At 39.1% G+C, this 15,003-nt stretch overlaps 1 protein-coding gene across 4 annotated transcripts in view; it reads right to left on the bottom strand.

Moving 5' to 3' along the window:
* The window catches only part of LOC146705215 (receptor-type tyrosine-protein phosphatase zeta-like), a 93,408-nt gene extending 81,358 nt beyond the window's left edge, over positions 1–12,050 (bottom strand). For all 4 annotated transcript variants that reach the window (XM_085462823.1, XM_085462824.1, XM_085462826.1 and 1 more), the window contains exon 1: positions 11,807–12,050. In XM_085462823.1, the coding sequence (XP_085318949.1) occupies positions 11,807–11,867 (61 nt within the window). In that variant the 5' untranslated portion in view covers positions 11,868–12,050. The remainder of the gene's footprint in view (positions 1–11,806) is intronic.
* Positions 12,051–15,003: the final 2,953 nt, after the last annotated feature.

Genomic DNA, 15,003 nt, shown 5'->3' with positions numbered 1-15,003 from the left:
CCTTGACATACTTCTATTTAATTTTCCCTCTTTAGCACTGTCTGGTGATTTCTTATTTACTTGCAATTTCTTAATAATCCTTTTATTTCTCTCCCTCTATTTCTCATGCAAAATCTGTTTCTTATCACAACTTGATCATATATTTGAGCAAAATGATATTCTGGACTCCAATGATTTAAATGACCTTGCAATACTCAATTCCCAGTTATTTATATAGCACCAAATCATTTACCTCAAGGCACTTTATATTATAAGCACTTTCAGAAAGACATCTATTATGATGACATTTATTTGGGATTTAATTTTTTTCTCTCTAAATGGCTACTTATCTGAACTGGAGGAGAACAACCATAATTATTTAGATGACTGTAAAACACAAACAAAAATAAGCATTTTTTTTTCACATGATGAGATTACCTAGTGCTATGACTTTTGCTCTAGTGGCTCCAAAGAAGTTTGGAGGGGTGGAGTTTACCCCAAACTGTGCTGTAGTGGTACAGAGAATTCTATGTGTATTTATATGGAAACCTACTGCTTACTGTATATAATATGAAGCCATTTCCTTCCTATCCACTCGCGATGGGACTGCAGCCAATCCCAGCTGAGAGGCGATATTAGTGCTGCTTTGAGAGGTTAATACTAGAGATGGCACAATACCACTTTTTTATGTCTGATACCGATATCATAAATTTGGATATCTGCCGATACTGATATGAATCCAATATAGTGTGTTTTTTAATCAATAAAGCTGTTTTTTAAAATATCTTGCTGCTTTTTGTATAAGTTCATACTCAAGTTAAAAAAAACAAACACTAAAGCTATTCTGTTATAGCTGTATGCAAAAAATACACTGCACCCAAAATATTTCATAGTTCAGCAATACTGATCAATCTAATAAACTTAAACCTACTCCATCCTCCCTATTCTGGTATTTTAGAGAGTACTTAGCATAAATATTAAGCAACCTAACTAATAGGGCTCTAAAACTCCCAGCAAAGAAAAAAATTAGGGAACCACCCTCCACCTTATGATGCTTAATCGACGTAATCAACTTTAATTTGATGAAGTGTGAAAAAAAATGTACAGAAATAAATTATTTTTCAAGAATAATTAAATAGATTCAACATCTTTCTTCAACAGAATTGCAGACTGCACAGATCGTACCTTCCCAAAGGAAAAAGTACTATAGCTTACTAGGGTATATTAGACTTAATAGTTTCTATATACAGTAATGGACTTCTATACATTTTACATCAGATTAAAACTTTGAGTGTAAGATTCGGATAATTATTTATTAAAAGCTAAACATTTTAAATAAGAATAAGAAATAAAAGTATGTCTTTGTGCCCCCTTTTCCCTGTTTATGCCCTATCAGCCCCCCTGGCTAAACTTTGCTAGATCCGCCCCTGCACAGTTACCAGCCGTCAGCTGCGTAGAAAAGGATCCTGGTGTAGAAAGTAAATAAATTCTAACAACAGATTATCAAGCTTAAACGTGCTGCTGTTGTTCAGCCGCTGGTTTCCTCTTTTTGGCACAAAGTGGGCAATAAACAAACAAGAGAGACGGACTCGCGACAGAAAAGCTGATCAGCTGATCATTGATCAGTTTCACGATTGAAGTAGCAGCAGAAGAGTGAGGGAGAGAGAGGCAGTCGCTCCATATATCGGTTGTTAATCTCTATGCTTTACAAACATTCAGAGATGAACTTACACACTTGCTTTACTTCTCTCTGGGATAACTTCCTCGGAGATGAAATGCCGGGCTGGTAGCGAGTCTGCAAATACACACAGCCGCTCTATCATGTGAGGCATACTGCTCCGACGTACTACGGTTATGGGCCAAGTTATGCCATGTCGCAAGTTTTGTGAGGTGCTTTTTTGATATTTAATGGATCGAATTACATTTTTATTTCTCTCCGATATCCGATCGAGTAATTTAAGTCAGTATCGGACCGATACCGATATGTAATATCGGATCGGTCCATCTCTAGTTAATACCTGGTATAGTTGTTACTAGATATATACTCGGTAATGTTAGGTTAGGAACAAAAGAAAGCCACATAATATATTGGAAATAAAATTTATCAAGCCAGAGTTCAAAGAAACAAACTGTCACAGAGGTGTTCTACTGGCTTTAGGTCAGGCAAACACGGGGGCCAGTCAGTGGTATCAGTTCCTTCATCCTCCAGGAACTGCCTGCAAACTCTCTGCACTGAGGGTGAGTATTGTCATGAACCAGGAGGAACTCAAAACCCACTGATCTTTCCAACCAGATACCTAATGGCAGTCAGGGACAGTCAGCCTGTAGAGGTCTGTGCATCCCTCCCCAGACCATCACTGACCCGCCACCAAGCCAGTCATGCTTAATAATGTAATTTTCTCCATACTGTTTCAGGTCTGTCACATGTGCTTAAGCTGAACTTGCTCTCATTTATAAAAACTGTAAAGCACAGGGACAACCAGAGGACACTGGGCTCTCAGACCACCTTCACGAAGCCTGTTTCCAATTGTTTGGTCAGAGACAATCACACCAGTGGCCTGCTGGAGTTCATTTTGTAGGGCTCTGACAATCTGCTTTTTCATTGCACAAAGGAGCAAGTGGTGTAGTGGTACCAGTGGTCTTGCTGATGGGTTAAGGACCTTCTACAGCCCTGACAAGCTCTCCTAGAGCGCCTGTCTCCTGGAATCTCTTCCATGCTCTTGATACTGTGTTGGGACAAAACAGCAAACCTTTTGGCAATGGACTTTGACTGCCTGTGCAACCTCTGTAGGGTCCAGTATCACCTCATGCTACCACTGGTGACACCGACCCTAGCCAAATACAAAACTAGTTTTGAACAAACAAAAAAAAATGTCAGAAAAGATAAAAAAGGGCAGCTGAAACTGATTAGCAGCCACCTCTGTTACTTAACGAACCAGATCAATATCCAAAACGTTTGTGGGACAGTGGCCAACCATTTGAGAGAACATCTTTTTAACCGGGGATGCTTCAATAGGAGCTTGACCCAAGCTGAAAAGAGCTCTATCCCAAACAGAGAAGGAGATCAACCCACACTCAGCTATGTGGTCCCAGTGAGAGCCACTTCAAGGTTCCAGTTCCACAGCTCCAACCCAGGTTTTCTGGGATCCAATGGTCAACTACATTGCCCTGTCGGAGGAGGAGGCCCATAGAAAGGAAAAACGGCTTCTCAAAGTTTACGATGAATGGTAAAAACAAGTATGTACAACATGTGAACCAATACAATTCAACGAGTGGAAAGCTTCCTTTACTGCACATCTCCCCTGTTAACAAACTGCACTACTTAAAGAAATACATAGGAGGTCCAGCTTGACAAACGCTTGATGGCATCTTCTACAGAAATGACAGTCAAGCATACAGGGATGCATGTACTAGAGCAGGGCGATATGACCAAAAACATTATACCCGTATTACCGTGAACGGTATGATATGGCCCAGCCCTAGCATGTACAACATCCATTTGATGTACAGAAAGCATTCAGAGAAAGTCTGGCAAATTGGCCAAAGATCCAAACAAATGACTCCACAGGATTCAGGGGAAGGTTTAAATATTCTCAACGATTGTGAGGAGAACCAAAAACTTGTTCAAATGATACCAAACTGGGCAGCTGCAAGGTGAAATCGTCAAGCTACTCCGTTTATGAAAGAAAGTGGGAAGTTTCCAGTTTTAAAGGACTTTGCCAAGTTCATGTCTTCTGAAGCCAAGATCATGTGCAACCTGATCACATCATTTCAGGCTCTCCACTCTGCACAACTTCAACTATGACAATGGTAAATGAGCAACAAACCAGCCACAAATTCAGATCAACACAGAATAGGCTGCAACCACCAGACTGTGAAGTTGTCCTTTTAATTGGCTAGAGTTGCTCTCAGGAATAAGCTAAGCTCCTCCAAAGCAAGTAATCTTAGGAGGAGAGAATGAACCTTATGCAGTTCGCACAGCATTGGACTGGAGAATTGCACGCCTGGCATTGTCTTACGATGACTCTTCTAGTATGTCTACTCTGTGTCAGAGTTGCAGTTAAAGAGCTCCCACTAGTGACTCCAGCTGATGCAATCAAGGTTATTGAGTCTGACTTTAAGGACGATAACAAGGATAACAGGTCAGTGTCTCAAGATGACATTCTCTTTCTTAACATGTTAAAAGGAAGGGATTTACAAAAACACTGAAGGACATTATGAAATGCCACTTCCATTTAAGGAGAGACCCTTCTTACCAGACAATAAGCAAATGGCCACTGTGCGGCTTCAAAGCCTCAAACCAAACTGTACCCAATGTACAAGGAACAACATATAAAGTTTGATTGAAATCGTAGAAAAGGGTGATGCAGAGGAAGTGCACAGTGAAGCAAAAGAAGGAGAAAAGTGGTATATTCCTCACCGCAGGATATATCATCCCCAAAAACCAGACAAACTCAGAGTAGTATTTGATGCCTCATATTGATGCAGACAATCAGGTTTCATTTTCGCCCCAACAATAACGTGCTACAAGACAAGGCATCCCGTCTATGGCTGAATCCCTTTACGGCCCATTGAGATTCATCTCCCCTTTTCTACTTACAGGCAAAAGAGTGCTTCAAGAGACATGCAAACAAGGCACAAGCTGGGATGATCCACTTCCCAGTGAATTAAGGCCAATGTGGAATAACTACAATAGCAACTTAGACAACATAGAGAAAATCATAATATCACACTGTTATGTTCCTAAAGACTTTGACCAAATTGTAAAAACAGAGTTGCATGGCTTTTCTGACACAAGTTTATATTCTTACTGTCACTGTTCGTATTTAAGACACGTAAACAAAGATGATAAAGTGCATTGTGCTTTACAGCAAAGACCAGAGTTGCTCCTATTAAGATAACAACAATACCAAGACTCAAACTGACCGCTGCTGTTCTCTCCATTACTGTAAGTAACATGTTAAAAGGTGAGCTTGGATTGACATTGGAAAAGGAGGCAGCACTTGTCGGCCGCATTTGGAGGAGTCTACAAATTTGGACAGCCTTCGTCGCGACACTGTGACGTAATCGGCCAACAAATGCGGCCTCAGGAGGATGCAGCCTATGAGTTTGGACACCCCCATAGGTCTTTAGGAGCTGACCCTGCACTCCAAATAACCTCGGTTTCCGTAGCAGATACAGCCTGCTTTGTCCTTTCCTGTAGATGGCCTTTGAATTGTTAATGCAATCTACTGGTCAGGTGAACACCCAGGTACTTATGAGTCCCCCATCTCAATGTCCATTCCCTGAATGTTCACTGGTGCAGAAGGAGGATGGTTGTGCCTGTAAAAGTCCATCACCAGCTGTTTGATTTTCCCAGTGTGATATTTGGGGGCTTGGAACCAGGCAGATTAGGTACTACTTTAGTACCTGGTACCAGGTACTATGACCTAATGGAAAACTCTGAGAACCATGGCAAACCTGGGAAGTCAATCTGAGTAGGTAGTAATGGAAAAGTGTTTTCCCCTCACTAATGCCTCTCCTCAGCTATCTCTGTATACTCTTCAGTTGTTCTCTGTTTCCTGACTCAAAAGGCTCTCCTATTCTGCTTAAGAACACCCTTGATATCAAGAATCTGATGTACAGTCCTGGTGGGATACACCATTATCTGTACAGAAATTAATGTAGTCTGTTACACAATCCACCAGACAATCAATGTCCTCTCCATGGTCATCACAAAGCAATCCCCACATTGTTGCATCAAAACAGTCCTTCAGAGGTTTTCTTTACACAATGTGGATGAAAGCTTCCTGTGTTCTAAATGTTTATACACAGGAGAGATGAGCTATATGCATCTTTTGTGTAGTAAGTCAGTGTTTTATTGTCTCTGGTGGGACATGTAACACACTAGCTGAATGAGGGTAGAGTGATCCAAAGAGGTGTGATTATACTCAGGAAGAGGAAATGGGGTTACATTATCTCCAGTTTACTAGTGACAGAATGGAAAACATCACAAACTATATCTAGATTTCCCTTGGTGGGTAGTAGAGTCTCATGCCATTGCCTAATAGCTCAATATCTCTGCTGGTGACTTTGTCTTTAATGGTGATATGCCCACTGTTACATCATCTTCAGCATGTAACTGCTCAGCTATAATAGTTCTACTTTTTCCCCTCCACGCTTTCAAATTCAAAGGGAATTTGAACCCATTTTCTGTCACTCAAAAATAGTGATGAAAGTTGTGAATGGGCGTAGCTAGTGTGTCTGAATAAGCCCAACAAGATGTTTTCCCTTCCGCATCAGTAACATTATACTGTTCTCAGTCCTATAACACAGTGCAAGACATGGTTTTGGTGTCTATGTCATGCAACCCATAGCTTCAGGGACTTATGGAATGTGAGAACATGTTGCCATTATTGTGCTGTCCTTGCAATTTGAAATTCAGCTCGTTGAGAGATGAAACGATATCTTCCAAACAGGACAATTTGAGAAGTCAGTCATCAATGAACAAATCAACAAAAGGGGAGGCATGTGGGGCTGCTTCTCAAATATAAAACATGAAGAACTCTGCCTGTGGAGAGTCAGCACACCTCTGGATGAAACAGTTAAGTGTATGTATGTGGCTCTCTATCCCACTACATTGTTGTTTTGTAATGCCAGGCAACTTTTTTTTTTCAGCATCTACTGAACATCTAGTGTTGGTCTCCGTAAAATGTGGTTGTTGTGGACGTTGTTTCAATGTCAAACTTCAACTCATTTTAGACATTTTTTTATTTTTATTATGCTTCTATAGGCACTGTAGTCCCATGTTTCCAGAGGGTGGGCAGCATGATTTCTGTACAGAAACAGCTATGTGTGAAGGAATGCAGCGTAATTAGTGGAGCTCTCCAAGATGGCGCGGGCTCTTAAGCTAAAACAAAGGTAAGCAGCTGCATGGTGGATTTGAGCAGCAGATTGAGCAGAAATGTCCCCAGCTTCTCACAGGCAGTTTGCAAAATGTGTGCACTGATAAAGACTGTCGAGCAGATAGTCCAGTTCATATATAAACACTTTTACAAACTTCTCATACTTTCCATCACAACTTCTCCCAGTCCTGCAACCGATCACAACCTCTTTCTAAGCTCTTCACAGTAAAACAGGATACTGCTCTCTGTGTGGCGATTGTGGCTCAAAGAGCTGGCAGTTCGTCTTGTAACCGGACAGTTTCGGTCGTTGTGTCCTTGGGCAAGACACTTCACCTACCGCCTACTGGTGATGGCCAGAGGGGCCGATGGCGCGATATGGCAGCCTTGCTTCTGTCAGTCTGGCCCAGGGCAGCTGTGGCTACAACTGTAGCTGCCTCCACCAGTGTGTGAATGAATAGTGGAATTGTACAGCGCTTTGAGGGCCCCGAAAAAAAATTATTATTACTGCTCTTTTAAACTTATTAAACACATTGTACTCCTTTTAAAATAATTTTTTAAAAGAATTCTAAATACTAAATGCCATTATTATTTTTACATTTTAACATGGATTTCAACACATTTAAAGAAAACTTAAAAAAAGAAAATCTGTTTTAACCTGGTTACAAAAACATAAGTTGATTAATTGAAATAAATAACCCAGTCAAAGAAAAACTGAAAAAATGTAAATAACAAAAAAATAAATAAATACCCACATGTACTGAGTAAATCAACAGGCTAACGCATAATAAACTTTGTTTGTTTATAAATAATCTCTATTCATATGCATCATGTTGATAACAAAAAATGTTGATATTTGTAAAAAAATAAAACAAAAAAAATGTATTTATCATGTAAATTTCTTGCACCTGTCATAGATGTCCAAATGACATCTAAAGAAAAAAAAAAAGGACCCAAAGTCCAAGTTGGGTCATGGTTGGAGATCCAAATTGTGGACCAAGTTTGCACATTGTATACATGTCCAGGATTGGTCATGGACCGATGGACCTGCACATCCGACGTCCAATCTTTACTGGGATATTATAAATGTTGTATACTGTGCAGTGCAGTGAGGACTGCTCAGACACTGGAGAAACGAAACAGTGGCTCCACATGGGACAACATAGAAGAGCCACCTTGACAGGACAAGACAGCTGTACATCTGCATCTAAAGCTCAAAGATCACTCGTTCAAGGGTGACAATGTTCACATTTTGGACAGAAGACAGATGGTTTGAAAGAGGCTATCTATATCCACTGTGGACGACCATCTTTGAACATTTTTGAGAGGGTGACATCAACTGTCTGCCAGCTACAATGCAGTTTTAAGATCCCTTCTCAGGCGCATTAACCCCCACTCATATCTTGTGTCAGGTGATCACAATAGGTCACATGATAGGGTGAGGCAAGGTCTCACAGAGGTTTCACCCAAAACCTCTGCTGGTAATTGTGCCATTTTTTCACACCTTGGCTAATATGATGAGTCACATGATCAATATTGGGTCAATGATCAGGACACGACAGGACAACTCCCACTAGGGTTTAAATACCTAGGAATCCACCATTTGGTTTTAGAACTAAAGCAGCTTCTTAAATGAGAGATGAAGCATCTTCAAGAAACTTAAAGAAGTTCAGTCACTTTCTTTTCAAGCTCCTTAGACTACCATGATCTGGACGACTGTAAACCTAGACCGACACATATTATGTTGTAAGAGAATATGTGTTTGTAAATCGACGTATTGTTTTACTCACATTTTTTCACAGTTTTGTTATTTCATTTGTTTCATAAGAGCAGAAAGAGACAAACATGTATGTTTCTTTCCTCAGCATTTTTGCCAAGACATATTTTATAGTCCACAAAAGTGGACTACAAAGTGAGGCTGGAGAACCAAAATGCACAGTGGGCTTTGCTGGGGCTGTTAAAATGCAACAAAGGAAGAAGAGCTGCTTAACCTGTGCTCTATCACTCTGTGAGCCTACAATCTTGTGGTACTGGAGGGCAAATGTGTGCATTTACTCTTTACTTTATTCCCCACTCCTAACAAAATGTGCTTTCACACTTCAGCACCAGCTTCACAGTGTGACAGTGCCCTCTCGTCCTCACCACCACTCGGACAAATTACACTGCCATCGTGAATCACACTTCCCCACCTTCCCATCCCCTGTAAAAAAGAAGAAAAACACCCATTACCCTCTTCTGTTCTGTGTTGCTCTGCACCCCATCGTTCCACCTCATTCTACCCCTTAGACCTCTCTTCTGTATGTCATTGCCCCCTTTCCTGCTATTTCAAAACAAATCTCCCCTCTCACAGCATAATTCACTGGGCTGAGCTCGACCAACTGGCCTCCTCAGCTGACCTCCACCAAATACCCGTCTGCTTGTTTCCCCAAATAACCCCAGCCAGCATTCAGCCAAGGGCCCATGGAAAGAAAAGAGGGGAGACTCAGGAGGATTTAAACCGATGGCTTCTCTGTATGCCCGAGTTAATGCTTAATACCACCTAATCTGGTCATCAAATATCCCCGCTGTCACAACTGGAAATCTGCTCTTTTTATCCCTCTCTCCAGACTACCAGTTGGGCAGCAAAGGATGTCTTCCCAGTCTCCCCAAGCAGCACTGGACAGATATCAAGGGATAAAATAAATAGAGGGGGAAAAACATTAATCTAAAGAAGAAAGAGAAACAGGAGGTAGTCTGTGGTGATCATTTACCACAGCTTCCTCCTCCATGTGCCTTAGTGTCAGACAGGCTGACTGTGACCGCCATCTGTCAGCAGACTCTCTGTTAGACAATAAGTGGGCAGGAGATTCTATGAGCCCAGACACAGTAGGGCACGGGGCTTGCACTGCCCATTCAAAAGTATCTTATGGGAGGACAGATGGTGCTGAGTTTTCTCCTTGTACATCTTTTCTTCCACCATTCCTGTGCTGCCTTCTCAGAAAGCTAAAACAACCCCCCTCACAAGAATTGTAAATTCTTGTGGATTTTAAAGTTTGCAGAGGTACCAATATAACGCAAGACATTTTTGTATTTCCATTTTTTATGAAAACAGTAATCATAGAAGCTATAAATTGGCTCTAATATATTGACTTATATTGAAATATAGTGCACCATTAAGCAACTTAGAATTTGCACCATGTCCCAGGAAGTACTAGGAGATGGTGCAAGAAACAAATTCCTTTTGGGGAGACAAGAAGAAGGACCAACTTATCAGTCTTTTTTTTTAAGTGTTGAAAGAACAGCAACTAAACACGGAGGAATTGATTCTAGGGTTCAGCAAATAACTTGAAAGACAACATTGCCTGCAGTGGATGGTCATGTAAAATTATTAAAGTACCAGAAGAGCTACTAAATGCTACTAACAGCAAAACCAAATGAAAATCAATAAACAAAGACTGGCTGTGAGTTACTTCTTTTTAATGACCTTGCTAATATTTTAAGACAATATATAATTTTTACTAATATTTATAGCATAGCCACATCTAACCCATCTTAAGCATTGGGAGCAGTGGGCCAGCACTGTGCAATGCCTATGGACCAACTCCAGTTGTAAGCCTGCCCCTTTGTCAAAATAATGTTGAAAAAATAAGTTTTCATATTTTCTTCTGGTAGAAAAAATTAGACTTCTTGAAGGAAAGGAGCACAAGCATGATTAGAACATGCAAACTCAACACAGAAGGATCCTACACGGGTCTGGACACGCTTACTATGAGGCAACAGTGCACCAACAGTGTGCCATCAGATCACCATCTCACTGCATTTTAAATGCAGTTGTAAAATCCCACCTCAAAAGTTCATAGATGTTGAGATATTACAACAAGCTTTTAAAACTGCCTGCCTGGAACTTCTAGACTCCCTGAGTTCCTCTGGTGGAAAGACGAATATAGATCTGCCAACTAACTTGCCAGTTAAGTATAGTTTTTGCGTGCGAGTAGACTGAAACAGTTAAACCTAAACATTTATGATGATTGCACGTTCCCATGGCATCAGTCAAAAAATAAATCAATAAATAATACATAAATAAAAACTGGAAACGTCTCCATAGCCACAGAAACTAACAGCTACAAAACTAAAAGTCACATCTCTGATATAAACATCATATTTTATATACATGAGTTTTATGAATATATATATATATATGTATATATATATTTATATATATATGTATATATATATGTATATGTATATATATACATATATATACATACATATATATATATATATATATATATATATATATATATATATATATATATACACATATATATATATACACATATATATATATATATATATATATATATATGTATATATATATATATATAAATATACACACATATATATATATATATATATATATATATATATATATATATATATATATATATATATATATATATACATATATATATATATATATATATAATGTGTTACTGTGTAATGTGTTACTGGGTTTCAATTGCTGTTGTTTATAAATACAGAGCGTCTGACACTCTTAATAAACCAGTTAGACCGTGTCCAGACCTCTCCTTTCATGCTTGACAGCTCCAGTTTAGAATTTATGTGTGACACTCTATGCCTCAGAACATTTTAATCTGAGATCCCACTGAGTAATTAAGAAAAGAAGTGTGTGTGTGGCATCTCAGCCACAGTTAGGAAAATGAGTTCATAAATATATATAGACCAGACAAAAAAACTTTCTAATGCTAACAAAATACAAAGACTACAAAAAGATTTTTTTCGTTTAGTTTTTTTGTTTTGTTTTTTGAGAGAGCGTACTGCTCAACTTACCTAAAGCTAGTGATCACCTAAAAGTTGGCGCAGCAAGTAAAAGGCCACCGCACTTTTGAAACACTATTAAGTGTTTCTGTGAATAACACACTAACATTAATTACAACATGCCTTACCTTGTTGGCAGATAAGGATAAAGTGTGCAGCCAGTAGCAGCCAGAAGCCTGTAGTCTCCATGTTGGTGGAAATACTCGTAAATGCGGAAAATAAACAATGTAGTGTTTTTTATGCAGAGCGAGAGAGAGTAGGTCCACGACCCTCACAGCTCCATATTGTACTATGCAGGCTGTGAGTTGGCTATTTACGTATGTGTAGTACAGCTCGCAGGTCCCAGTGTGCGACGCCGTTTCGCTCTGTCCGTTGTTCTTCACGCAGTCTGGCTGACTGGAGAGGAGCGGCCACACCGAGGCGGTGCGCCGCCCACATTTCACTGGCTCAATTCCTCCACACGACCATTAATAGAGACACTGACTTCATTCAGCCGTTAATTTTGTATTTATTAATTGATATTTGTGTCAGGGTAGAATAGGAATTAAAATAGTGCAAAAACATTTTAAAGTTTGGTTTGGTTGGGGAGAAAGATTAAGAAGAAGTGAAAGTAATAAGGATATGAAACAAGGGAGAAGAAAATGAAAATAAAGAACTAAAGAAGATACATAACTTAGGAAACACTGAAGGAAACATATTAAGAGGGAAAGGGGGCACAGCAAATGGAAATAAGATATGACAGCAGTAAATAGATGAGAAAACTAAGGTCATAAATAAGTCGATTTAATCTAATCATTATATCATTTGATCTAGTTATTCAAGAATTTGTGTGTTTGCATTTAAGTGAAATATTAAAAGGGAAAACTATGTTTAGTAAAAATTATATGATAAGGTTGATGAGTAAGCTGGATAGATTGTTCTTGGGATCCCCCAAACCTGCTGAGACCTGTCCTATCGCCTATACAAGTGCACTTCAGGCATAAGTGGTCTGTCTAGCATTTAATTGGCTGATCAAGGGACTTCAAACCTCTCTGTGAAATATCTGATTTTCTGGAACAAGAAGCTCCCGTGTTTATCAAATGGAGGTGGGTGATACTACTAAATTTGGTATTGATTCATTGCCAAGTAAATCCTGGTCCAGGATCAGAGATGTTAAAGTAACTGCTCATTTCCAGCTCCACGTTTTTATTTTTGGACTCTACAAGAGTAAATAAATACTTACACAGAAAAGCAGACCCGGTTCCACCACTTTAGTCTATACCACTCCAGGTACATTTTGCTTTCTCAAAGTTATCGTACAGAGAGGGACTGTGGAAATCCATTTGTGTTCTATTGTTAACCAGGTTACTCTTAGCCTCTATGCTATAACTGAGACTTGGTGAGGATGTAAGCCAGTCCTCAGTGGCCAAAGACAACTGTTAGCAGGTTTAATTCATCAGAGTGACAGCTTGTGTGTGTTTTACAGTTGAAATGTAAGTAGAATTTGTTTTAATGTTCTTGTCTTTACAAGAAGTATGTCACAAAAAAAGGAGTCCCCTTCATCTGCTCACTTGCACCTGGCCTTGCTAAAGTGGTTTGAGTGCTCAGCGTATAAAAGTGCTTTAAAAGAACCAGTCCATTTACCATTTACTCTTTGATCCACGGTAAGTTTTTACACATTTCTAAGCAGATGCACATGTATGTACTTAGGCTTAGACTAAGCTTCATATTATTATTCTTGGAATCCACTAGAGGATACTGTAAGCAATGCATGGTGACATTGAGATATGCAATAACTCACACATAATTACTTTCCATTTACATGACATACCATTGTAAAGGTATGGCTTCATTAAATTAATTAAAAATATGACAAAAGTATCTACTTTGGTTCAAAGTGGTGGGAGTGTGAGTCTGGTTGGGTCAAGATTAGCAACCAAACTGGATGAAATAGCTATGCACAGTATAATATGTGTGCAAATGTACAGTATGCTGTGTGTGTGTGTGTGTGTGTGTGTGTGTGTGTGTGTGTGTGTGTGTGTGCGTGTGTGCGTGTTCATAAGGGGATGGTCTTGTTGCAGTGCAATTTTTGCAATTTTTAAATTTAGCTGTGGTGGTCCTCACTGTGTTGGCTAGCACTGCATAGATGTCTGGTCTGCTGTTTGGACTTAACCTATTCACCAGAGTTGAAATACAGATTTAACAATATTTTTGAATTTTAATGGACACAAATTAACATACAAGGCTCAGACTCTCAAAAATAAGCTTTTGGGACAAGACTGACGGGAGCCAGCACCCTTTAGTATTTGGTTTAAGATCATTCTAAAAATAGAGGTAACTAGTTTAGTTTGTTGAAAACATGTTTTGGAAACTGTTGTGCAAAAGTACTGAACCACCCATTTATTTGTTTTTGTTAGGGAAATAGGTGCAGTGATTTATTTATAATATGCAACCAAATATGAAAATACAATATATAAGGTAAAAAACAGAGTTTGTACTAATTACCTTGGAAGTCAACATTTGGTATGAGCAACTTTATTCTTCAACACAGCCTGAACTTTCTGAGGGAGCTTTCTGCTAGTACCTACAGATGTTTAGTTAAAAATAGATTCTTTGCTAAGTTGTCTGTTATGTGTAGATACAACACTGGTTGATCCCTTGGACTGACATTGAGTGAAGAAAAGCCAGTAAAATAAACCACAACAACTTTGAAAGACCTTCAGAAAGCCTGGAAACCATTGCTCAAGGTACTTGCTCAATTTAAAAAAAATTAAAAGAAAGTCTAGATCCTTGGAAGTAAAATTCAGTATATCAGCTTCTTAGCAGGCAGCTCACACTATACCAACTAGTGGATCAGAAAGTTCAAATTAGCTAGTAACTTCTAGTGGTTTAAGCTACATTAGCTAATGTCGCTATTTATGTTTGCAATTTAGAGTACAAATAGAAATAAGCAGACACTTTATAAGTCCCCACATTATCAGAACATTTTGAACTTTTGCTATATTTCAGTTAAAGTACATTTTAAATCTGCATCACTGATTTGTGTTGCAAAATTATCTTTTTGTCTTCTTTCTGCCACAACAACAAAAGTCTTATTTATTCTATTAATGACAAACTATGCTGTGAAAGTAGCATTGCCTCACTGTAACACCATGAAAACAAAAATTACAACACTGGACATAAAACCTGTTTTTATTCTAGCCTGTACTGTCAATAGACAAATCAGGAAAATCTCAGCTGGACATCTGTCAAAGCTGGGAAGGCGCCTAGTGGCTTCAATACGGTCCAGTCCATCTGGGCTCACCCCAAGTCCTTTTGGGAACTTTTACTCGCACCCAGTCAGCTA

This window comes from Copadichromis virginalis, linkage group LG7 (genome assembly GCF_057382275.1).
Source record: "Copadichromis virginalis isolate Kocher_CV1m ecotype Utaka linkage group LG7, C_Virginalis_male_GT1.1, whole genome shotgun sequence".
In the NCBI taxonomy this organism is placed as follows: Eukaryota; Metazoa; Chordata; class Actinopteri; order Cichliformes; family Cichlidae; genus Copadichromis; species Copadichromis virginalis.
The sequence above is the reverse complement of the archived record's forward strand: the minus strand, read 5'-3'. Positions and strand labels throughout refer to the sequence as shown.